At 38.4% G+C, this 26653-nt stretch overlaps 1 protein-coding gene across 8 annotated transcripts in view; it reads right to left on the bottom strand.

Moving 5' to 3' along the window:
- The window catches only part of CNTNAP5 (contactin associated protein family member 5), a 289841-nt gene that overhangs the window by 216179 nt on the left and 47009 nt on the right, over nucleotides 1-26653 (bottom strand). The window contains exon 3 of one of the 8 annotated variants that reach the window (XM_080600797.1): nucleotides 9574-9617. The exons of 6 other annotated variants lie outside the window; for them this stretch is intronic. In XM_080600797.1, coding sequence (XP_080456923.1) covers nucleotides 9574-9617 — 44 coding nt within the window. One more of the 8 variants, XM_080600799.1, reaches the window with a different exon arrangement.

Below are 26653 nucleotides of genomic sequence, written 5' to 3'. Positions count from 1 at the left end.
ATTTACATTTCAAAATGCCATCACATAAATATTAAAATTGCATTACTTATCACATATGAGCTAGTTTTCTCTAGTTGTAGATATTCAGTCATTGTCATAAGAACTATTCAGTACCACTTGAAAATAGAGGTTGAATATAAAGGAGAAATTTCCATTTAAATAATGTCTAGACTGCTGGCTCACTTCAGTTCCCTGCAGTTGCCTAAGGACTGCAACAACTCAGCATACCACCAGTTGTCCATGACTAGAGCCACAGCAACAGTCTCTGTGAGTTCTCACCATTACCTAAAGGTATGATTGGATACCTATGGGACACCAGCTGTCTCAGCACTGCAGCAAGTGTAAACCATTTCAGAGCAATGTATTCAGGGTGTTCCCCAGGATCTCTGTGGGATCCAGCACAGCAAGTGACAATTAGCTCATCTACCTACCAGGCGCTTTACCTTCATTTCTTTTATCTGTTGCTCCAGTCTTCAGACATACTCACCTGTATCTCTGCTACAATGACATTTTCACACTAAATTCTGGAATCCTCAAATGGATGTCTCTAGAAAAAGACACTATGGGGAAGATTTTTTCTCCAAGTCCGTAACTAACTATAAAACATGTAATTTTAAGGCTTTAGGATATAGGAAAAGCATTAAAAAATTGAAGATAGTTCAAAGAGCACTAGAACAAATACAGACTGACTCCCGACAGATGAGAGAACAACAACTGATTGACTTCAGATTGCAAGCAAGAACAGCCTCCAAGCGAAGCTGATTCTTGAGTGAATACTCTGACAAGATGCAAGGTCACTCTTCTGCTCTTCCCTCAAAGCTAATCACGCAACATCAGAGGTTGCACATAACAGCTCTAGACATACAGACGTACAATTCAGGACATGGCACAGCTTTTACGTGCCAAATGAAATTTCAAACAGTAAAGTGCTTAGAATGCATCAGTCAACAATCCAGGTCGTATGCAGGGCAGCTCTGGCATATTCCTTATCAGACATGAAATAACAGATGTGAGATCTCTTTGTAAAACTTAGATGAAATAGGCTATGGGTTTCAAAAGGTGGGATGTGCACACAGAGTGAGGGTCATCCCTTCAGCCCTATTTCCATGAAAAGCCAAAACAACACATACCACAAGATGACAAAGCTATTACAATGTTTTCTTTTTTTGATGGTGCAGAAAAGACAGGTGAAGTGTTTTGTGCTTATACAAGGTCAGAGAGGACCTATATCAAAACTAAAAGCAAAGCCAATACATGCTGATTCCCGCCATACACATTTTAAAAGATATTGTCTCCCTCATTTGCTGTGAGGGAAACAGGCCTTCATTCCTGTTGCTCCCAGGTTCCTACTTTCTGGCTCCACTTTACAAAGCAGAAGTTTTGGAAATTTGTCAGAAAAATAAGAACTTTTTTCTCTGAGTCAATCACATTATATTTCTATAGAAAACATTGGCTTTAACAAAAATCATTCCACACTACAGAATTACTTAAAACATCTGGAGAAAGAAAATCATTTACTGTCTAGTTTTTTTTTTCCTACAATTCCTTGCCAACCAGATAACTACCAAAAAAATAAATAAATAAAAATAAGAGCATCTAATTGTACCTATAAACCATGTTCTTCATGCAAATCACATAGCAATACAGATGTTGACTTGCATTTGAGAAATGTACGTTGACCTCGACTACGCTGAGTTCTGAGAAACAGGCAATTATGGATAGCATTTACAATGTCATGCATATCATTAGAACTGTCCTCAGCAATCTTGCTTCTGAAAGGAATAAAAATATTTATATTCATTGACTTTGTTTTTCTGAGTTTTACTCACTTTTGATTTTTAAAAATCATGATAAATTAACAACAGCAACAAAAAGAGAAACTCAACAACCTATTATGAAGTTGTTTGGTTTATTGTTCTTGATTCCTGTCTTGCAGCTTTAACTTCCCTCCAAGTAAAAACACAGAAGTCTTCTCTCCCCCTTTTTCCCATATATTATAATTCTGTCCAAAAACATTTATTTTAAAACAAAAACATAAACATTAGTTCAGATTTCAAACACATCAAATTAGAATTTAGACATTAAAACTTTTGGGCTTCTGTGAGACATGCCAGATATTATCAACTTTACCTAATAATCCATAAAATAGTGAACTTCAGAAAACGCCTTCTGCCCATATATTTGAGATTAAATTCTATATTTTGAGAAGGCCTTTGACACCTGTGACAATTATGAAAAAAATAATTGAGAAATGTATCCAAATCCTGGAGAGACAGGAGTTCATATGCTTCTGAAGTGCAGCAAGCTTCTGAAAGGCAACTAATATTTTATCAAAATTGGTTTTGCACAGAAACTGTACAGCACAACTTGACTAACTCTTCCAGTACATTTTATGTAAGTGTTGTTAAGTATGACATGATCTAGTTTATAACTTGCTGCAGCTAAATGTTATCTCGAGCTTGAAGAAACTACTTGGAATTTAGATTTCTGATTAGAGGGCATCATGCTAATGTTTCTATCGCCCTCTTTTAAGGAAGATCAGTCCCTGAACACACACAGGGTTGTTACCAGCCATGACTTTGATGGGTTAACAATCTTGGTCTGCTGCTATTTCCCTTGTCTGCTTGAAGAGTCAGCGGGACAAAACACATCGATTTCCACTTGTGAAGGCCATCCAAAAAGGTCACTAACATTTCCTTAATGAAAGCTTTGATGAAGAGGACACAATCAGGGAAAGATCACCAGTCCTTGGGCTCCATGGATTTCCCATAGTTCGGATTTGAACTGCTTTTAGTAATGCTGTATTCTGAGACAAATGTGCAGAAAATCTTCGACTGTGAAGCTTGTGTTACTTCTACATCTTATACTGCTAGTCAGGATATCTTATTGGTATGATAAGTACCTTACGTACACCAACGATCTGGTACTGCTGTAAATGGAAAGTCCTTGAGAAGCCAAAGAAAGACTGTGGTCTACATTGCAGCAACCACAAGTATAATGAAATAGTGGGAAATAGTGCAAGACAGTAGCAGACAGAGCTAGCATTATGCTAGTGCAGCTGAAGGAAGGGTACACAAGCACACAAGCTGTTACAGAGAAAAAATTGCTGCTCTTTGCAAAATATACGAATTGCAGAAGAAGGAAAAAAAGAGATAATTTTAGCCCACAAACTGGTGTGGGTAGGCCTCACAATTGAGTCTGAAAGAATTCAGAAGAGGATGCCTCCTGCATCATTCCAAGGTAATAAAAGGCTTTTCAAGCGAAGGTAACTGCCTACCATAGGTGCTTCTCCTCAAGTACATGGGGACTGTCACAACAGCAAAGAGCTCCTGGATTAGGCCTGGCTCAGAGGTCTCTGCCAAACCAGGCCCAAGTCCTGCAGCAAGGGCAGGAGTGCTTGTCACCAACTGTGCAAACCCTTGCCTGTACCAGAATCCCCAAGGTTCAGAGGTAGTTTAACAAGCACTTCACAAAATCATACAGCCCTTTTGTCCACAGCTTGCTATTTAAATATGTCTATATTTATTTTATAGTAAACATGAAGGAGATTTCAAGGTAAATAAGAGGCCTTGTAGCTTCCTCTTGGAGGCCTTGCTTGAAATTTAAAGGTATTTTATTTAAGTGTGACTTTTGTTGCCAAGATATAATTTTATTCATTATTAAAATACCAGCAGAGATACAGATGGTGCTGAAGTTAAATTGTGTGCATCATTTTGATTGCAACTGTAAATCGTCTCTGTACTGGGATTTGACGTTGAAAAGATTCACTGGTATTTATGGGCTAGATAAAACTCTTCTTAGCATTACCCATTTAGTGGCATACTTTGTTTTAAAGACATAAAACATGCATTTTGTACAATGTCTCCAACAGTGCTCAGAAGTGACAACTGATGTCTTACACTTCATCTATTTTTCTCCCTCCTTCTGTAGCTACAGCTCTTTGTAAAGATCAGAAATAAGTATTTGGATATTACTGTAAAAATTAACCTTCAATCTTTACAATCCAAGCAGGTCTCTGTGTATAGAAGGAGTAGAAGCTTCTGTAAACTGCTGGGGGAATAACACAGACACACAAAAGACATAGTAGATGCACAAACAGCATAGGTACAGATTTGGAGAGAATGAGAGATGATATCCATGTCATGAATCCCTACACAAAGCATCTCACTGGGCCTACCTCATGTTACTAGGCTTTACTACCATAGATATCTTAGTAAGTGATTATGGGGAAGATGAAGACAGAAAAATATTTTTCTGTAAAGGAAAATTCCCTTTTTTCCCCCTCTTTCTTTCTTTTTTTTTCTTCCTTCCTAGAGACTGGCTATACTCACACGCACAGCTGTGAACTCCATCTGTTAGCTGATAGGCATGGCATATTTTTCGAGATATAAGGCACTAGAGAAAGTACTTAACAACACAACAGTGTTCTTTTTCTTGCCTTGCTATAGTGCAAGTAAACAACAATAGTTTAGATAATCATGAACTCTTCCCAAATGACTGTAAATTACATAAGTGTTCTTTAATATGTCTGTAAAGCTTGACATAAAAGTATTATTCAGAGTATTTATAGAGCATCCTTTTATGATCCATTTTTCAGTCTTACAAAAAAGTGGTCAAGTTTGGTTTTGAATAATGCAAGGTTCTCTCAAAAAACTCTTATTAAATAGTTGCTCTTATGTATTTATTTACACTGAAACAAGTGTCTGCAGTCCAACTCCCACTCACATAATGAAGTAGGAATTGAGGAACAACGCAATCATGACACTTGGGCTTACAAAGCAAAACTGAAAATTTCAAAGAATCATCAATGCAACTCCAGTGAACAGAAGAAATACAGAAGCAACGCTTTGTTTGGAGAGAGTCAAAAACATCTGACAAAACAGTTACCATCAAAAATTACAAAAAATAATCTTATGTTTCAGCAACAGATGTTCTATGATTCCAGCTCTGTCACAGTCCATGCAGTTTAGGTGATACATAAAGTCTGCATCTGCAGAATGAAGGTACTATTCACTTCATCCTATACTATACACTCTTCACTAGACCAGACTTTTTTTTCCTTTAAAACAGAAAAGAATCAACTAGTGCCAATAAACATCAAATCCATCAGAGAAATCTGCTGAATATGAGGATAGTCAGATCCTCAATTACCAAAATCATTGTTATTTCTATATGGAAAGAAAGAAAAAAAATACATAAAAAGGATGCTGTGACTCACTTGTGAGCACTCGCATTCCAATGAACAAGCCTGCAAAAGCGTATCATTGCCCAAAGCTGTGATTTACTCTCAGCAGGTGTAACAGCAGTTGCCAGGGGTTCTTACTACTTTCTACTCACAGAAAATAATTCTTCTTCAGCCTATTTGCCTTTTTCATTAGCATTTGTGAAATTCTGTTAATTAAGAGTGCTCTGTTTTTGATCTGGGATCAGAAAGCTACAAAGCTGATCCAGCAGACAGAACAGGCTTTGTATCTGAAGTCTGTCCTTTTAACATGTGACACACTTTAGTGGACAAACACCCTAAGTGGCCCAGGCAGGGACTGAAGGGATATATCCAGAGGTTGCATTCCTCTACAGGAAAACAGACAAGAGATTTTGTCAGCACAGGGCAGTATTTCCTACATTACAAAAAATAGTATCCAAGAACACAGAGCCCCTTTGTCATAGCCACACAGCATCACAAACATCCCTTTTAGCCTCGCCTACATAAGACTCATTAGTTGTGCATTTTAATGAAATAGCCACTGCATTTCAGCAATCAACACTATCTTTTAGTCTCAGAAGTTTTGACAGAACTCACAGAATTACAAAAGTTTACAGTTATAAAGCATCTATACAACCTTCAAAAGCATCAGGTCACAACTGAAAACAGAGTTCAGGACTCCGCCAATTAAAATATGGATAACAAAAAACAAAACAAAACAAAAATGTTTTAAAATACCATAATATGTACAATTAAAACACTGTATTTGCCGAACAGAAATGTTAATGCACCTGCACTCAACAGCAAGCTGCCAGCCTCATTACTAGAGGAAAAATACAAGAAAGATCAGAGGCAGCTGAACTGAGTTCAGTATAGGCACATGCACAACCTAAAATTAAAATGCAGAGGGGGTAAGGCAGATTTTCTGCTGATGTACTCAGCGTTAAGATTGTTCAGGAATTCACTGGTGAGCAGTTTTATCCAAGTTATCTAAATACAATTATTTAAATAGGAGTGTAAATACCTGTTTCAATGAGAACAAAGTTTAGGGGTGGGGGGCAGGAGACCAAAAAAGGCTTTCTGTAGAGATACAGCAGCAAATAAGTTTGCATGCTGAGAGGAACATGAAAACCAATTCAGGAAATGGAAGTGCTTTATTTGTAGGGAGTGACAGGAGTGCACTGGGGGGAGGGGGAGAATCATTTCCTAGCCCAATTTGGAAAGACTGTCAGTGATCTAAGAACCATGGCACCTTTCACCACCTGATATCCTACCTGGAGACAGAAATATAGTTCTATTTCTCCAGACTGCCTGAATCTTTCATGCAGATTAGCATTTATACTATTCCTCACACACTTAGTGACCTTCACATTGACCATTCATGAAGCGGCACTGCTGCAAACTTCAGTGGAGCATCTCAACACCAACTGCTTATCCAGCATCACACCTGTCATCAGAGACACATAAGCACGGACCCTTAAGTGAGGCTCCCCTTACCTCGTAGTGCCTTTGCGGAGGTACACTACGAGGGGTACCTTCGAGAACAAAAATCAGGATCCAATTACCATGGTGAGTTTCCTTTTGCAGATTCAGTCTTGGCCCTGATGAATGGAATAAATGTAAAGGGAACTTAAGGCAGAGTTTACCATTCATTAATCTCATCTCCTTGAGCTTCCCTAGCAAAGTACGCTGATTCCCAAGGGTTCCCATACTCCCAGTTTCCGTGCAGTGCTACAGTTCCCCCCACACCTTGGAGCAAGATCCATGAGTATCTGCATCAGCGTGATGTCCCATTCACATTCTCCCTCTAACCCAAACACCGGTTCAGAAGGGCAATGAATTTGGGTACCCTCCATCACATGAGAAACTTTATCAGGTCTCAGCTTTCTTAAGTGAGATTTTTCTGTTCTGGTTTTCCTATGGACCTCTATGGAAAAGGGTTCATTCACTCAGGCAAAGACTTTCAAACAATTCCATACCTTTGTCTGATAAGGTTATTTTGCATAGATCTAAATTTACAGCCTCTATCTCTAAGCAAACAACAGAAGCAACAACAAAGGCACGGAATGCTGATGAGTTTCAGAGGCATACCCAGGTAACAATGTATAGCAATTTAAAAGCCATCAATAACCTAGAGGTTGTCCCTTGAATTTTCAAATCAATCATGGTCAAGTGAGTTCAATTTTTACTTTTCCTTTGAATCTTTGATGAACTCATGGATAAAATTGATTAAAGAGGGGGAAAAAAAAAATACAGAGCATGGGGTTCACTAAACATTTTCTGTTCTGAAGAAAACCTCTTCAAATTGTGTAACATGCAAGATGGCATACTGAAAAGCAATTATAACTCTGAGAATTTCCGTACATCCCATAAGGTTGAGAGAATGTTCAATTTGCAGTCTGTGAGCAAGGATTAACAGAGATGAAGGTAGTAGTAAATGCCCATGTACCACTGCATTTAAATGTAATGTCATTTCAAGGGATGATAAGTAATCATTTCATGTCTCAATAACCTCCAACAAAAGCACCTTATTTAGCCCCAAAATACCCATTTTTAAGACTTCTGTGCAAGTTAATGGTTTAGATAAGGAACTGGATTGAAAAAAAAAGTTAAAAATTCCCATTCTTAGTCAAGGTGAATGCAGCTTTGATGTCAGTTTAAAGATGAAAATTTTCTGCCAGACATTTCTTAGGGCAGCATATTCTCTCCATCAAAGTGGCATTTTTAGTGCCATTGGAGGGGAAAAAAGCAACAGAGATCTATTAAATTGAACATGTTGTCAAGTAAACAGAAGAGTTCATACACAGGTTTGGATTTTTGTCTCTAACAATTCGTGATTACTTTGGGGATCAGTATTGAGACCCATGTGCTATGGTCTTTGCTTACAACCTTAAGCTCCACTCAGCTCCAATACCTTGCTCTGAACAAGATCCATGACAATAAGTGGTCGCAGCACTCAGCCTTATGCTCACTGCAGGTCCGGTTCATGATTTTAAACTCACCTCAGCAGTTCTGTCATTGAGTTTTCTGTTATGTATAAGTTATTACTCAACCTTTGAGTTTCTTTCACCACCCATGGATGCTAAACAAGTATACCAGAAAACATTAGCAAATACAAGAACAGAGAAGTCCCTAACTGAGGCACACCATGAGGGTGATGGCAGCATCATCTTTCTACCACCATCAAATACTAGAGCTGCTGGAGGGCATGGAGGATGTGATGTTTCTCACTCATGTAAGGAAACAAGGGCAAAAAGCTTCAGAGGACAAGCTGAGGACTCCAGGAGAAAACTCAGAGCCACTCAGGAGTCACTGGGACTACTGAAAACTGAACTTCATTTGCACACACAAACAGTATCCTCCTCGATCAATACTGAAGGTGCTTTAGAATCACAGAATCCTTTAGGTTGGAAAAGACCTCGGAGATCATCAAGTCCAACCGCTAGCCTAGCACTGCCAAGTCTACCACTAAACCATGCCCCTAAGCACCATATCTACATGTCTTTTGAATACCTTCGGGGATGGTGACTCAACTACTTCCCTAGGCAGCCTGTGTCATGTTTCCATATTCAGCATACCCTTCCCCCAGTCCACATTGATGATGCTGTTGAATGCAGCATCCAGACAAATCTGTGTGAATCCAGGAATGCATTTGACAGTCTCATATTTGAGATTTTTTTTTTTAGTGGAAATCTTAGAAGCCAGCTAGAGTGGTACTGTCAAGGCCACACTTGTCACACCTGATCAGTGGCTCCCTTCCAAGTCCTGTCCCAAATCAACTAGAAGTTTTGCATGCAAACAAAGATACAGACGATATAAATTATGCTGATAATTTGATCCCGTCCAGTGTTTCCTGTGTCAAATATATTTTCAAAGAGATAGATCACCAAGAGCTCTCATGGATTTAACACAGAATACAGGAGGACTGGAGAATGGGAGAGAAAACTTGTAACCTCTACAAGCATAGTATCGTAGACAAGGAAAGATAAAGAGATAAAAGATATAACATGAACATAGCAGGATTATTCACATCCAGGTTTTGCAAAATTTCTTTATTCTGTAAAAAGGTCACAAACACAAATAATAGAGTTAAGAGGTAAAATATGCAAAGCATTGTAATGCAGTATTTCTTTCACATAGAATTAAATAAAACCAGGTATTCTTTATTTTAAAAAGCAGAACAAATATAGAAGCAAGTCAAAAACCAGAAATAGGAAATTCAACAAGATAGCAATTTCAACTTAAATTCTTAATGTATCAGTTCAAAACCAGCAGAACTCTAGCAGTCAGGTACCTTTCTTAAAGATTGTAGCTTTTTTTTTTTTTTGTCTAAAGAGACCATTTTGCATCCAGTAAGCAAAAAGGTTCACCTTCTATGAGTAGTCCTCCTTGTGATGAACTTTGTACATAGAAACTGAAAAAAAAAAAAATCCTGATTAAAAAAAAAAACAATCAGAAAAACTGACAGAACTCTGTTCCACTGCCCCCTGTCAAAAACAGTATACAAAATAGAACCATTTTTGCAAAGTTACTGTAAGGAGCCTTTGTAGATACAGCTGTCAGACTTGGAACAATTTGAGTAATAATTTGATAAGTTTATTTTCAGATATGACAAATAGACAACTCCCCCAGGCTCCCTAATTGCTTGTCATTTTGTTTAGACAGATCCTACTCCTTCGATACTGAATGACTAACTCAAATGCTTTTACGTATAATTATGGCTCAATCCAAGCACACTTCCTTAAAAACAAAGAAAGTGTATATATTAAGGTAATAATCTTTTAAACACAGAGGAACACTAAGCTGTGTATTTCTTACTCTCTTTATACCAAATTCAGATTTTGCTTAGATTTCTGCTGGTTCACATCCCATTTTAATACACAAACTCCCACAGGATTTTTATCTCTTCAGCAAAGCAATTAATAAAGCAGGGCTCAAGCCATTAAAGGTTTATTTTATACCCCTCTAAATCCCTTGAGATAAAAAGGAATTCATGTTTATTTTGAACCTTTTGAAATTTGAATCATTTCTGCAAAGTCCTACAGCCCTGAAACTAAAATCTAATAACCTGCAAGTGTTCACACACACAAGTATACATTCAAGCTTACTCCCCTATGTGGCAAGCTTTTTAAAGATCAAAGAATTACCTCTAGCCTTGAGGCGTCGTTTGAAAAACGCACATTAACATTTAATGGTGTCACACGCACCAAACCACTGCACATTGCTTTGTAAACAAAACCTTCTACAGTGGAAGTAGCTAATCACTAGCACTAATCAAATGGACCAGGAACATATCAAAAGATCCAGGCCAGAGGCTCTAGACCAAGAAACGGGATGTCCATTAGTCTCACAAGCACCTTTGGAGTCATTTTAACTCAGTACTGCAGCCCAATGAAAAAGCACAAGAGATCAGCTTCCTCTTCATTTTGCCCTGGAGGACTTTGCATTCAGCTCTTCTTTTGTTGCCATTGATCAAATTCACACTTGAAACTCAGAACCACAGAGCAGTTAAGGTGGGAAAGCACTTCTGGAAGTCATCCGGTCCAGTACCTCTGCTCCCTGCTGCAGAGTCCCCTACAGCAGATTGCCCAGGACCTTAACCCTAACTCAGACTCCTGTTGGTGCCTGTAAGATTTTCCCTTAACCTCTGGGGGCAGAAAAATAAGATCCACTTTGTAGGTTCATTATATTTGTCCTGCCTTACAATAAAAAACTGCATTCAGGAATAATGGAGCTCTCTCTCAGTGTTCTGGTGGGATATAACCTGGAGAAACACCATGAAAAGCCACCTTCTGTGTGGTGCAATGTTGAACTTAAAGAAAAAAATGAATGGAGCAGGAGGGCTTGAGAAAAATTAATTCTCCACGAGAGAAGAAGTTTCTAATATGCTGTCTCATATTTTTTTTATATATATTATAATGCATTAGGCTAAAGAGATGATGAAACATATTATGTCACCTGTGTTTTGAGAAAGGTTAAGGAGGGCAGATTAGTTTCTCTGTATCTGTGTTCGTCCTCTTTGTCTTCTGGTTTTCTTGTGAGAGAAAAATAAATAAAAAAAAAATCTGTAAACCAGTAATGAGGGGAATGGAGAGGAACAGTATGGCTCAAACAGGGGAAGATTCAGGAATACTTCTGAATAGCTACAGGGAAGATGTTTGTTTTCTCAGCTTGGGGACTTTCAAAATTGTAAAAAGAAAAGAAGCGTGTCAGAAGGTTAATTCTAAGGTATGTTTTTCTGTTAGGATTCATATAGTTAAAAGAGTCTATGTTGCCCAAAAGACACTGAAATCAGATCACATATTGTTAGAGGCAGTACAAAATATCACACAAGATTTTGTTACTTTTCTAGTTACTCTTTTCACCTAGGTTGGTAAGCAAGAGAATAACTGTGCAAAGTGATCGACCCCTTCCAGCAAGCCCATGAAGCTCAAGAATGACCTGAACAATCCCTGTCACACACTCATCCCTAGAAGGTTAAGTGGATTTTGATGAAGCCATCAGCTTCAGACACAAATGGCTTGAGCCAATGCCAAATGAGGTCAAAGGGATTTTTTCCCCCTCCATTAGCTTCAATGGGCTCTGAATATAAGCTGGTGGGCTCAAACATTCCTACTAATTGTAAAGAGAATTAAAATCCCAGTAAATCATTCTAACTACAGACACTTCCAACCAGAACGACAAAGGGAAAACTATCTGATATACTGTGAACACATATCGCTGTGTGAGCCACTGAATTCATGCCAAAACTGTGATAACGTTGTCCCAGAACTTAAGGATACTACCTCAAGCAATGTGAACCATCACCTAGTCAATGAGATTAACTCCCGTCCCCTTGAATTCCAGAGCAATAATTCCTCATAAATCCAAGTGACTTTTTATGTACTCGCATCAAACAGCCTAAATAACCTCTCCCTGTTTCTCAACAGTAATTTACTTTTCACAAAAGCATTTCAAAAGCTCGTGTCTATTGGTGTGAAGCAGAGACTGATTCAAAGGCCATGACACTATATCTTCTATACACGACAAAAAAAAAAGTGAGAAAGGTTTACATGGCCATATATAATGTTATTTTTTTAAATAAAGCTAGAGCAGTTTCCTAACCTTATTCACAGCACAGTGACTGACAAGCTGTCGTAGTATGAAACTTCACATTGCATCACTCTTTAAAGGTTAGTTGCCAACACAATGCTTCTTACCACTTAGTTATTAACTGGAAGACACCCATAGCACTTCGTTGTTGCCCTGGCTAATGCTTAAATATGATCAGTCTCATTACTTCTTTTTTTTTATTGTTTATTGTCTATACAAGCATTTTCAGAACAAGCCTGTGTCTCTGTGGCATTCAGAGATACTCCCTGCAGACAGTTGTACTAGCAGGACTACACATGGTAATGTTTGTGGGCGGCACACATGAAAACACGCCAAGCCTAGTTAAATGAACTGAGACAAGTCCAAGCTTGCTTATTATTCAAGTAGCATACAGCAGTCCTAACTGAAGTAGGGACCTTGCAGCATAGGAAATGCGTATAGGAAGAGATCAGTTTGGAGTGGTGCTTTATATAACCTAGAGCATGCCTCCCCCTTCTGGAAAGGCATGTTACTTTTATCTCCACATTGCAAACGTGCACCCAAGACAGCAGACTTGAACAAGGTCACACAAAACCCTTCGGAAGAACTGTGAAATGGACTGCCCACCAGAGTCCCCAGACCAAGCAGCTCTGCTCCCATTACTTCTCTTTCTTGTTCTCAGAGAAGCAGTCATCTGAAACTCACCAAATGCATGGAAAGTGCAAGAACTGAGTCTCGGAACATAATGGGGGGAACTAAAGGAGAAAATTAAGAATACAGGTATTAGGGGAATTGAATAGGGCAGATTCAATAAGAAGAGGAAAAGCCAGAACCTTTACAACCTTTCACTTTTAGAAGAGCTCAGATCTGTTAGTATAGTGTTTGAATGAAGCAAAATTGAGTGTTATGAGGATGGTAGAGTAGAAGCTAATTTAGGTACATGTCTGGAGCTTAGGTTGATTAGGTCATTCACAGCCTGAAGCTTTCTGGCCATAATAAAGCCTATTCCAAACCATCCCTGCTGCGTCTCACTTCTGTTTATTTGACTAGCTCTGTTCAAGGTCCAGATTTGGCAGGGCCTCTGGTCCCCCCAATGTGCATTTCATTTCCAACCATCTGCTGAAGACTCAGAGTCTCCTCTCTGAAATTTGAAAGATTTAATGACAATTAGCTTGAAAATACCCTTTTTAATTTTATTAACAGATTGTAGAATCATGAAAATTCACAGGGGGAAAATGTATTAAATAGCACTGCCTTTCCCCATCACTAAACCTGCCTACCAAGCAGTACGTATGAGACACATATGGGTAGTTGCAAACTCCTTTGAATTCAGAGCTACGACATTAACCCTGTAAGAATAATCACAATGCCCAACTGCCACTATTCTGTAGTTTTATTGACTCAAACAAGAACTTGTGGAGATATGCTAAACTGTGTACAAGTCATTCAAAAGAATTTATCTGCTGGCTTCCTGCCCCCTCCACAAATATCAAAGGCATCAGACATTAGATAAAAGCACATTGTCCTGCGGCTGGTCTGAGAAGCTCAATATAGGACAACTTTCATACTTTGTTTCCTTTTTCTTTAAAGCAACAACAAAAAAACACTGATTAAGTTTCCTTGTTTCAAGATACACGTAAGTTCATGACATTTCAACACGAGTCAAATGTGCTTTGCTTTTACTTCTTGGAAACTACAGACTTTGCTTGCTTGTTTGTTTTTAATATGTTGTGTCACCTCTGCATACATACATGCTCTCTCACTTTCACAGTAATTCATGTCACTGGCAGCCTTTGGAAACTTGACTCATACTGTCAGTGCAGTAAAACATGGCAGACATAACTATGTCCCAAACATAAAATCTTTATGCTTCAACAGCATCTCAGACATCAATTGGATTAGTTCCACTTATCAGAACTACAGGTAGTCAGATACGTCTGAAGAATGCGTGTCTGCTTGATAGTTTGTCTCATACAGTTTACATTCTTCCAAAAGGGAAACTACCTCTTTTGGTGAATTATGAAACCCAGTTGTTTTATTTTTTCCAATTGGAAATGGCTTTTTTTTTTTTCTTCTCCTGGAAAAGACATCAGTTTTTTCCTCTGCAAGCCTGCACCAAACTGCCTCATAGCCTTGGTGCAGAGGTATAGCTCCAGTCTATGGTCAGATTTACCTGTGACTTAGATTCTGCTGTCCAGATGTCTTAGATTCCCTATGTCCAAGCCACTGGTTCCATACAGGACCATCTAGAGCAGTGCACCTGAAGTCTCCTTTCAAAACAACTTCTCAGTAAGAGCTATAAAGGCTAGTTATTTCTGAGCTAGAATTGGAGAAGAGGCTTGAAATGCCTCAAGGGCTTCAGAAAACTTGGTGTATGAAACCAGCCTAGAGCACTTAGGAGATTTGTTTACTTCGCAGTCCTCTGAATTATGGTATCCAGAAACCTTCAGTCTCAGTGGCAGGTCAGAGCAACCTCTGCTCAGGCAAAGGTAAATTTTTCAGAAACAAGGCATGAAGTCTTGCATGGACCTCCACTTCTCACAAGGAAGCACTTGTGCAGTGTCCCTTACTAAAAGCACAACGTTAGTATTTTTGGAAGTGTATGGGGAGGGAGGTTGGATATTGGTGCTGGGGGAAAGTAATAGCTAATAAGCCAACCAACTGCAGCATGAAAATATGACAGGTGCAAAATTATCTTCTGTATTTCCACACCGACTAGAGTGAGAGTACTCATTCATAATTAAGCTTTTCACACCTTACATAGTCCAGACAGACTTCTGGCGACACTTACTGTTGTAACACTTCTCTGAACAGCAAAGACCTCAGCAAGGAAAAATGTCTTTTGATCACACAAGTAGGAACTAGGTCTGTTTGTGTCCTGCTTTTCTTTTTTAACCACTAGTAAGCCTTTTTTTTTTTTTTTTAAGAAAAAAAAAAAACTTCTTTTAACTCAGTAGTATTATATATCTCAGCAAACACCCCCATAAAATATAGGTAAGAGAAGAGACTCACAGATGTCCAATTTCCTGAACTAGATGCATCGAGTACTGCCACCAACTTTTTGCACCAAGGCATTTCAAAGCAGGCTTCATTATATTACCAGAGAGAGGAGCACAAATCTCAGAGGATTCATTTATACTTGTGATTAGTCCCAAGAGGCTATTAGTTGTGGGTGATGTGGAAATAAACCTCTAGTAATGCATCACACACAGTCTCACTCCATATCTAGATCTACACATTTCTAAGGGGTGAGGAGGGAACTGTTGCATCACTTTGTTTAACCTCCAGCATAACTTGGGTTCTGCAATTCTATACCACAATTATTACACCAAACGCAGCAGACTGTTGTCAAATAAAATATTGGAAAACTTATTTGACTTATTTTATTTCAAATTGAAAAACACTTCTATGTTAATTTCTTAAGAGAAAAGCAAATTACAAAAACAGAAAGATACAAAAAAGAATTTATAGTGTTTTTTTTAAATGCACAAGGAACCTTTTTTTTTTTTTTTGGCATGTGCAATCTTGTGCTTCCTTCCTGCTCTGTGAATTGCTGTAATCCAACCATTATTTACATCTCTGAACATTTGCAGGGTCAGCACTGACTATATCCAGCTACCCAAAGGCAATTCTGAAAATGTTCTTTCCTGTGCTTTTCCTGCATAAGAACCCTAACAAAGGTGTTATTTAAAGATTCCTCCAAGTCACTGAATGGTATTGCTATGTAAATGAGCAAAGTAAAGCTGTGCTGATAAGATGACAAGAAAAAAAAAGTCACACTGGCTCCTGCATGTGATTCAGCCCTTTATATTTTTCATGCACATCTCCATGAACCTCATTACACCTCTTTGATAGAATCTGCGTTGGTCAAGATCTCCAAACGCTTGCACTCCTGTGTCGCATTGCGGACTTTGTACTACTGCTGATAAACAACCAGAAAAAAAGGGACATGAAGAGGAAGGAGGATTTACTTAAAGATTTTAAATATTAAAGTCAAGCTGATGTTGTATTTGGGTGCTATTTTGGGGAGGAAAAAAGCAAAACAAAACCACTATCAGTAGCAGTCAGTTCTTTCCTACCAAAACCAGCAAGGTTCGCTTCTGAACATTGTGCAACTCTGGGAGAAGGAGGAGGTCTAGAACTGCTAACCCCCAGCATCAATAGAAAGGCAGATAGAGGGAAACACAATGCAAAATACACACTGGTTGAAGGATTTCTTCAAAAGATGAATTACCTCTGACTTGAGTCCCACCTGCAGAGCTCTGAGACTACTCAGACCACAACACACCAAGGCAATACTTCTTCAAAGTGTTATCACATCATTAACCCACAAAGCATTGATTCTCTCCATGTCTCACAGCCCAGACAATGAGCAGTAAAGAGTTAGTCACAGAGAGAAAAGTTTACAAAGCAACCTGCTCCCTTCGCAAGTACTTCCACAGGGCGTGCAACAGGTCAGGTCAACTGCAGATATGGAGACCAACGATAAGGGCAGTTCAGCAGTCCCTCAGCACACCATGCAATAAACAGAATTGTATGGCCAACAAAACAGTGTCACATCCCAGCACAGATCACCACTGGAAGTACAATAGTGTCCACATTAATCCTTTTTTTTTTTTTTTTGGAAGTGGGGAAAGTAAAAAGCACCACAAGAAGAACAACTTTCACATAAAAAAACACATCCTCTCCTAGAGTGAAGCATAAAGGCCACCTCCTGCTTTTCTCAAGTCTTTTTTTTTTTTTTCCTTCCCTGACAACTTGAACCTTGCTGTTCTGGGAGGAACTGAATATGACAGAGAAAGGGAATTAAGGAGAAAAGACTGAAATCTGTCTCCTTCAAAACCTAAAGATATTAAGCAATTAAGAAGAAAAAACTGACATGCCAGCAGGAAGAAGAAGGAAAATCACATTTTTAAATACTTCAAACAACTGAAAAGTCTGTTTTGTCCTTTGTTTGCAACTTGATGATGTTGAGTCACTCACCTGACAAAACCAGGGACTCTAAACATAACCAATACATACTGTAGGTAATTCATCTTTCCTATTTCTTTCCTACTGGCTGTTTCAAATAGGGATACAATGCTTCTCCACATGGAACTAGCAAGATGTAGGAGAAGGCAATAAAATTTTAAACCAACTATTTTTCACAGAGTAGTGAATTTAAAAAAAAAAAAAAAAAGGCAAAAAAGCATAGTCCAGGAACTAATTACTAATTAGACATGGGCCCCAGTTTGCTTTGTATTCTCCAAAATGCAAATCTTCATCACCAGATATTCTTTCCATATACCCAAATTCTAGATTTTTGAACTCACACACAACTGTAACCATACTGTTGAAATCCACTGTCTCTTAGCTCAAAATCAATCACCCAACATTTTTAGCAAATCACATTATGAGCCCTGTATACCTGCATGTAGAAGTCACACAAGATTCCACCGGTGATTTTAATGTGAACAGTTTAAAGAGGTTTAACAATATCATAGCATGTATTACTCCACCCTTTCTTTCCCCCAGGAATCCTTGTGTTATTCTCAATTGCTCTGCTATTGCAGGTATTGTGTCTTGAAGACAAGTTCCATGCAAAGGTTTAAACAAGAAATACTGCAGAAATTATTTCTAGAGAAAACAAAGAAATAAGAACTAATGCAATGGTCAAAATCTAAAATGGGGTAAGTTAAAATAGAAGACGTGTGTTAAAATAGAAGACGTGTGCCTGTCATAGAAGACTTTTACTTGTATAGCTACAGCTAGGATTCTGTATGTTATTGTATTATACTAGAACAAATCCACAAGGGTAACTTTATACCAATGACTTCCCTTCCACCAATACAGCTTAACACAGCTTAGCATGGGGAAGAAAGTGTTTTAGCTTTATCAGTTTGTATTTTAATGTTGCACATTAAATTTAAGATTTTTTTATGTTACCAGTGGAAAGCTGTAATAGTCCAAAAATAAATTTCAGAATCAATAATTTACTGCATGCTCAGCGAAAATACACATGGGTTACTTTTTGCTTGGTTAGGTTTCTTCTGAGTTTTCAGATATTAATAAGCATTCTAGATGCTTGAAAGAAAAGTCTTGTTCTTTCATAGTAGGAGGTTACCCATATGCAGATTAAAGGGTATACCTGTGCCAGGAATTTTACCCAGTGACCACATAATTTAATAACACAAATATCTACTGGTTGGTGTGAATTAAGTATGAAAGGAAACATGTGTGAAGCCTCAGAAAGCACCACAAAGAGAAATAAAAAAAAGAGGCCTGCACTGATAATAAAGGATCCTATTCCCAGGACACTGCTTCTAGCAGGGAAACAGAGGAACATCTTGCTTATGGCACAGCCACAAAGCCTCTGCATCCTCCCTGCAGGAGGACAGTTAAGATAGTAGTTGCAGTATATCACACATACCCTTTTTCTTGTCAGCCAGGAGGCCAGACCTCCACTGTATTGAAAATGAGGGGAGAGAAAAAAAAAAGGGGGGTGGGAAGACTGTATGTAAAGGCCATAGTCTTCCAAAAACTACTTTGTCACTCCCATCCAGAGGCACCTCTGAGACTTAATGAGTTGTCAGATGGTGTCTCTTGTTCTCTGAAGCCAGCCTGTTCTGATGCACTTGCCCTGTCCTGATGCTTACAAGTACACAGTTATGAATAAAATCAAAGTGTAATAGTACAAACACATAAAATCAACCCGCTTAAATATTTTGTACATAAATACCACTTTCCCCTTCCATAAGATCTCACTGTTTTTTATTACACTACTTCTCTCCACAATTAGGGCTGAAAAAGACCTAATGGAAACCCTCTAAGTGCCAGGAAGAGCATTTTTCTCATGGAAAGAGGCAGGAGAGTTGCAAGGTCCTGGGTCTTTCTGGAGCACAGACATATGGTTTGCCTGTACATTAAGAGTAGGTACCAGCTGAATAAAGAAGAGGTTTTCCCCATGCGGAAACTAGTGCTGTTCCTAAAAGAAGCCTTAACTAGAAGCATATAAGGCCCATTTTTATGTGCTTCACAGTCATATCTCAAAACAAGACATCCCTAATTGCTACTTCATTGTTTTTATCCATTCATGCAAGGACGATGCATAGCGTATAGTAAAATACAGTGCAGCCCTGCCTACACAGGGCACATCGTACTTGTAGCATGATGGGAGAAAACGGTAATTATTGTGGGAGATGTCAGGCCCAGTTTTATTGATATTTACCTTTGGATCAGCCCAAGTAAAAACAATGCCACAGGGAACATGAACAAAACGCAAAGCATTTAGGTTCATCTCAAGAGTGTTTCAAGCAATGCTAGAAATAAAAACTACGGCTGCTACTATTAGGAAACTGTGAAGGTGCTGAAGTCCCAGTGAATGCAGCTCTTGAGAGGAAAATACACCTCTTTATCCCACCTCCCAATTTCTTTCAGTCCCTTTAGGCTGAGCAAGCATGACTTGGTGATGGATGTGATTTACATGCAAGGACAAGCACATGGAAAAAAGCTCTAAGGAAAAGCCATGCATTACTAACTAGTATGTGTGTGCCAAAGTACTTGGTCTCTCAGCAGAACATGTCTTATTATCCTGAGTCTTACTACTCAGCATGCTCTAACAAACTTACCAATCCAATTCACAAATCCTGAGGTGCTTTGCTAACTTGCCCTCATAAGAAAGGGTTCAAGAAGTAGGCATTTACCCCTTCACTGCCCTACAACTAAGCCTTTCATTCAATCTTCATTTTTAAGTTTTGTTTCATTAGTAATGCCTCAAGAATAGTTAAACTCAAATGTGATGGAGAAAAAATAAATTGACTCCAAAATGGGAGGATAACAGGGGAGGAGTGAAAACGTCCTCCTAAGAGCATACAATAAAATGTTTTTCTTTATCATTGCTATTTCGTTCCATTACTATTTTTACCCTCTTTTAGAAGCAGAGATGCTTCAAAAGACGGTTACTCTGGTTAACATTTTACCAAAACTCTTTCTTCCTCAAATCACATGACTGAGTGCAAACTTCAGCAGAAACAGCACTTTTACTTTGGTCACACATTGAAGAGACTGCACCTGTATCAGGAAATTCTTCTACAGAGCTCTGTACACTGTCTTTTTCAGAATTTCTCTTTGTAAAGAATAACACCTGTTGGTCTGAACAGACCTATAGGATGAGCTCCATTTTAGCTTTTGGTTGTACACTGCCTTAATTTATTCAGGTGTTATTAAGCAGGGCAAGAGAAAACCTACTGTCCTCACACAAGGTAACTAATTCACCCTGAAGTAACAGAGAGAACTCTTCAGCAAATTCACCTGCATAACTTGACAATTAGCTTGTCATGACAAAGACTGCCTTTCACTGCTGATTTACTTCTGCCCACCAAGTATTACCTACGCCTATAAAAAGCTGTCTCTTGGTAGTACTGAAAGTTATCACACATGCAGGAAATTGTGTCCTCACCATAACTCCAACTAGTTTAAACGTATTTGCCTTCACAGGTATTTCTGCTAAAAAAAAGTAACATGGATCTCAATTGTTTTAAAGCTTGTAGCTAAACACAAAGCTGACCAAAGAGGTTTTTTTTTTTTTTTTTTTTTAAGCAACATAGCTATCCTGGTGTGCAAATTGAACTGAAATCAATTGATATTTTATTTCATAAGTTTTAAAGAGTTCCATTGTTCAAAACAAACACCCCCTTTGGCCAGAGCTGGAATTAAATGCACTTAATCACAGTCAACACAGCAGTGAATATTTCCACTGTGAACACTGAGTGGCGAAGTAGAGCTTCACACAGATAATGATACCAATCACAACACACATGGATGCAAGCAGTGAGCTACTTCACTGAAGAGCACTTTTCCAGCAATTCATTGTTACAAAGAAGTAAATAAATTCAGGAACACACTTAAAGCTATTTAAAGGTGTTTTAATGAATAGCTAACGCATATTTTTTAATAAGCAAAAGGTCACAAAGTCCGAGAAGTGCCAGAATGATCGATGCTTATGAAACCCTGATCAGACCCTCGTGAAGCTGAAGATTTCATGACACAGCCCCACCATCACTGGTTATGCTGGAGCTCCTGGGGCACTCAGCACACAAGACAAAAATTAAAGCCTGTTTAATGGAGTCCGTAGGAAGAATGACACAGAGGGTCGTCCTCAGCAGTTTTCCAGCAGACCACTCCTCCTTGCTCATGTTGGAAATCAATTATTGCATGCAGCAGAAAATAGCAGAGAGACAGTTTCAACCCTTTTGCCTTTGCCCAAAAGATCTTGCAGGGAGCTGAAAAAGTAGCAGGCCAGTTTTTAACTGGTATCCCCGTGGAAAGGCTAAAAGGTAAACTTGGGGCTTAGCACCAAGCTAAGCAGGGCCTTGTGAAGGCTGATCTCCTGCACATGCTGGTCTGCAAGGGGTGCCCTGAGAAAAAGGATTTGGAGCAGGTACAGGTGGTTTCCCTTCTCCCCACTGACCAGCCTCCCCCACTCTCACCATTGTTTCACTGAACAAATTTGAACTAACACAGCACTGTATTAACTTTTGCTTACCAGTATTAATGCTCCTAAGAGCAAGATCAAGGCTTTAAGGACTCAGCCTTGAAAACACTCTAAACCATCATCACCACCCTGGACTCACCTCATCTAGTTTTTGGGCAAAGTAATAGCAGAGTTGACTTAATTAACCACTTAGGTAGGGACTGGGCAAAAATGGGATGCAGACCAGTGTCAGCTCTGACTTATCCCTATTTTCAGTCTCCTGTGTTGAAGGCATTAAGTTTTAAATGGGTTTAAAGGCATAGATTTGTTACACAGAATGAGGATATCATTAATTACTGTTATTGATTGCTTTAAAGATAATTTCAGAATAGAAGAAAAAATAAATCTTTGTATTCATCACCTTCCTTTCCAACGTAATTGCTGTGGAAGACATTTATCAGAAAAGCTCAAAGGAGGTGTTCTCAAAAAATCACACCAAGAACAAAAAAGGTTACATTTCCATTTCTCTATTGAGATCTACCTGACCTGGATGAAGATCTCAAAAAGACTTTTTAATAATATGCATGCCTGCAGGGAGGAAAGATGAACAGTCAGTCTGAGGTAAAATAACGGATACTGAGACCTAAAAAAATCAAAAGTATCAAAGATGCACTAAAGTTCTGTTAATCCTTCAAAAGCCATAGAGGTTTTGGAGGGTTTGAGTGAAAGGAAATTGGAGCACTCCTGCCTTCAGACAAATTAGGTTAGAAAACCCTTTCCTCTTCTTAGTTAGTCTTCGATAATCAGGTTCAAAATGCTATGTTAATTTCTATTGTCTTATACTCACAAGGCCTGCAGGAAGCGGTTTCAAAAACATGCTTCAATATTTAAGCAGTTATTGTACAACTAGCTTTGTATTTTCATACCAGTAACATTCTATACTTATGTTACAAGCTCAATACTGCTTTAGTCACCTTTTAAGTGAGGACTATTAAATATGCATGGCATTCGTCATCAGAAACACCGTTCCACTTTGTTCCAGATTACAATTCACCTCTGCAGTGAGATACATAACTTGAGGCTTACTTCAGATTTAATTGTAACTTCTTTGGTTAAATAATAAATTATGCAGAGATAAACAAATTAAACTTCTGCAGCTTCTGGTCTCAGCTCACGCTACAGAAGGAAGAGATTCTGTCATACTACTGTACAAGATTTTTTCCAGTTTCAACCAAGAGCTTCAATCATTCAAGCTGGATGGAACTAGAATTAGGCAAGAGTAGTAATGTACAGTTATATCTTCTGAATATGTCTTCACCATCTAAATAATGATGCCGCTGTTCCTAAGTGTGGATCACATAAAAAAAAAAATCAATAAAGTTCCACATCTTTGTCAAGGATGTGTGATAATGCTGGGAACACAGCTTGACTTGTTTCCATCCTCATTCCAATTACTTCAGCCAAGAGTCTGACATTACATATTTAGGATGGATTTATTTTTATTTAATACTCAGCAAGCAAACGAGGACAAATCTTCAACTGTGCATGAGATGTTTGCAGTATCCTCTACCAAGTCTTGAGCACAATGCTTCAAGTTAATAATATTAAATTTCTTTTTTTCTTCTATGTATCAAATACCCCTATAGTACTACTATACACAAGTTAAGATTGCCTCTCTACGTTCCTAGAGCTCACTGAAAATTTTGTCATGATTTCCTGATATCAAAAGGAATTTCTACATAGAATCTCCTGTGAAGTACGTTTTCTACAACTGAAAGCCAAAGTGAAATTTGACTGTATTATTCAAATGCATTATTCAAGTGCACATGAATAAATAAATAAAAACACTACCACCACAACATAGTTTCTTAAGAGCCACTGCAGCATCACACTGTAGCTTGTTACTGCAATGTATCAGTGTAGGACAAAACACCACACTCCCAACAAAGCAGAATCACAGCTCCTGTTCACAAGTCCATTCACAACTTTGACTTCTTCACTTGAAAAAGAAGTGAAAACCATAGGCTCTCCATCTCCTTTTGTACACAGGAAAAGGACAGTTTCTGAATCAGAATTTACTATGACAAGAGATGAAGGGACAATGTTTCCTAATGAAACTTGTTCAAGGCATTAAATCAACGTGTTTTGTTTTCCTTTTTTATATGAAGCCAGTGGTGTTTTCTCACTGAACTGCTAATACCATTTTGAACAGCTTTACAGCCAGATGGGCTGCCAAAAACTTTATTTCAGCATTTTCTTTTCCAACCAAGGGAGCGTAGTCTCTACACACACAGGTCTCATCATCAGAAGACACTGTTTATGTTCAAGTCTTTGCACATTTTCAGTGGAAATATATAAAAATCTGTACACCAAACACAGCATAAAGAGACATCAGAAAGTTATCTGTGGACGTGCTTAAGCCCTCCATTATGATGAGAATTCTCTATGGTCTAAGACAAATAGAAAGAAAGGAAACATTTTTTTCTACTAGTTTTGTCAAAGGAGAAAATGAGAAGATAATAGAAAATGCCAATATACCTTACAGATTTATCTGTCCACTAAAAAAATAAATAAATTATACAAGCAAGCAAACAAAAACACAGATAAAGACACCACCCACCCCCCCACCCCCCCCCCCCCCCCCAAAAAAAAAGTCCAAAGGAAGGCAACAGTAGAAAAACTGCAAATCTCAGATACAAAGAATTCCCGGAGACTTTATAATGCATGGCTGATATTACATTAATTAATATAACAAGTTATGAATTTCCTTAAACTCCTGTGCTGTTTGTTTTTATTTGCTTAAAAAGAAAGACACTTATTTCTTACACTTCTCAATGTGCAGATGTCAAATTACCATCTGGGGCTCTCCCTTGTCATGCAGCAACAGCCTACCATTCCCAGACAGACTCAATATCATTGGAGCAGCAACTGAGAAGAGAAAAACTCAGCCTGCATCCAGGCATGCGTTTAAGGGGTAGGATTCTAAACATCAAGGTGAATTCAAGCTTTTGTCCATCATGGGTCTTATTTGCCTAGGTTTTATTATTCAGCAGACTACATTCAAAACTTAGAGAACCAGACTGGCCCGTACTTTCTATTCAGTTTGTATTTTGCCCTTCCAGTATGAGTTGAATGAGTAAGGACTAAAAGATATGACCTCTAGTTTTGAATTATACTTTTTGAGATTGTATCAAGAGCCCTCTTATTTCCAGATGAGCTTGTTAATTTTTTCCCAAGAGCACACTTCTTACCATACACATCAGAAGCACAGGGCCCCCATGTACTTTTTACAGTCTTTAGCTGGTGTTTCTCAAAATTGCCCATAGGCTTTTGCGTAACTGAGCACAAGTACACCTTTCTATATTGAAATGGTGACATTGTTCATTACAGCATTATGGCCCTGTGAGAGTTTTAGATCATCCTAAAGAACATAATATCCCCAACGCATTAGAAGTAGAAAATGTTCAGTGAAATAATTAGGTCTGCTATCTAGTAGTGAAAAGGAGTGAAAGCACAAAAGTACCTCAGTTTTCCTTCAGCTATTCTACAACAGCCAACACCAGGCAAACAGAGGACTTGGCCACACCTCAAAACAGTTCTTGGGAATGAACATGGTCATTATTGATTCTATGATTATGCACGCACAGTTGCACAAAGTACGTGGGGGTGAAGTAGATAGCTATGCTTTTTCATTCTTGACTTTATCTTTGAACACTACTTATTGTCCAAGAGTTGTGAGTACAACTCACTCACAGCATTAGACACCTACCTCATGGGTAATCTGAATGCTAGCTAGACTGCCAACCTATCCAAAGCAAGAATATGTACTTACAAGCTGCTACTGTTCACTTGCATCGCAGCTGTAATGCTAACACATACACACTACACTGAATTAAATTTAGCTTTTATTATGCTATTCTGTAGAACAAAGGCATTTCCACAAGAGGAGGAAAAAAATACAAAAGTACCTGAACCCATAAGCATGTACGTGCATTCTGTTTTATGCAGCTGTTATTGTTCATGTATAACATGCTGATATACAAACTCCAAAGACAATTCACATACACGGTTGTGTCAGATTCACATTGAAATGCACAACAGTGCCAGGCTGACGATGAGCACTGAAAACAGCAGCAAGACCAGAAATGAACCTGACGTTTTACATCAGCAACATTTGATGACACTAACACTGCGGAAAATTGTTCTTAATCAAACCCCAGGTGATTCCTGGGAGGGGGGATGATGACAGCTACATTATCAGGCCACTTCCTCAGCAAAAAGAAGCCCAAGGCTCCTCTAAGATAAGAATATGACCCACTACAATTAAATTTCTAGAGCTATGGTAAATTTAAAGCTGGTAGGAGCAGAGAGATTGGCTGCAGTGAAAATGAGTTTCCCTGTATACTTAGAAAAATAGATAAAAGGTAGTCAGAGCAGGACTAATTTTTCCCCTCACAGAGCCTGTCCTGCTGACGTTATTTCCACCTTCACCCAGACTTTCAGCATCAAAGCAAAATCTTTTTGCATAGACTACCGATGAGGTAGCAAAGATGCCTGAACAAGAAAAAAAAACACTCAGCAAATCCACAGCTATAAAACCAAAAATATAGTAAAATTTCATAGGGACGAGGCTTGTATAAGTTCTTATAGGGAAACAAAATGTTAATGTCCTACAGGCATAATCTTATTTCTAATTGAAATATATGCAAATATAACAGCACATAGCATTATTAAATGTAACTCAGTAATAAAATTTGCCTTAACTTGAAGGGTATAACAACCACGATGAAATATCACATATGATGCTTTAATGAAGATTATGGCATGTTAATCTTAAACTGAACAATAAATAGTACATGTAATGCAATCCATGCCCTGTGCACAGCTGCTAACCCGTACGACTGGCCTGGTTTTGTGCCCCACAGATA

Source organism: Anser brachyrhynchus (assembly GCF_964034855.1).
Source record: "Anser brachyrhynchus genome assembly, chromosome: 7".
Taxonomy (NCBI): domain Eukaryota; kingdom Metazoa; phylum Chordata; class Aves; order Anseriformes; family Anatidae; genus Anser; species Anser brachyrhynchus.
The sequence above is the reverse complement of the archived record's forward strand: the minus strand, read 5'-3'. Positions and strand labels throughout refer to the sequence as shown.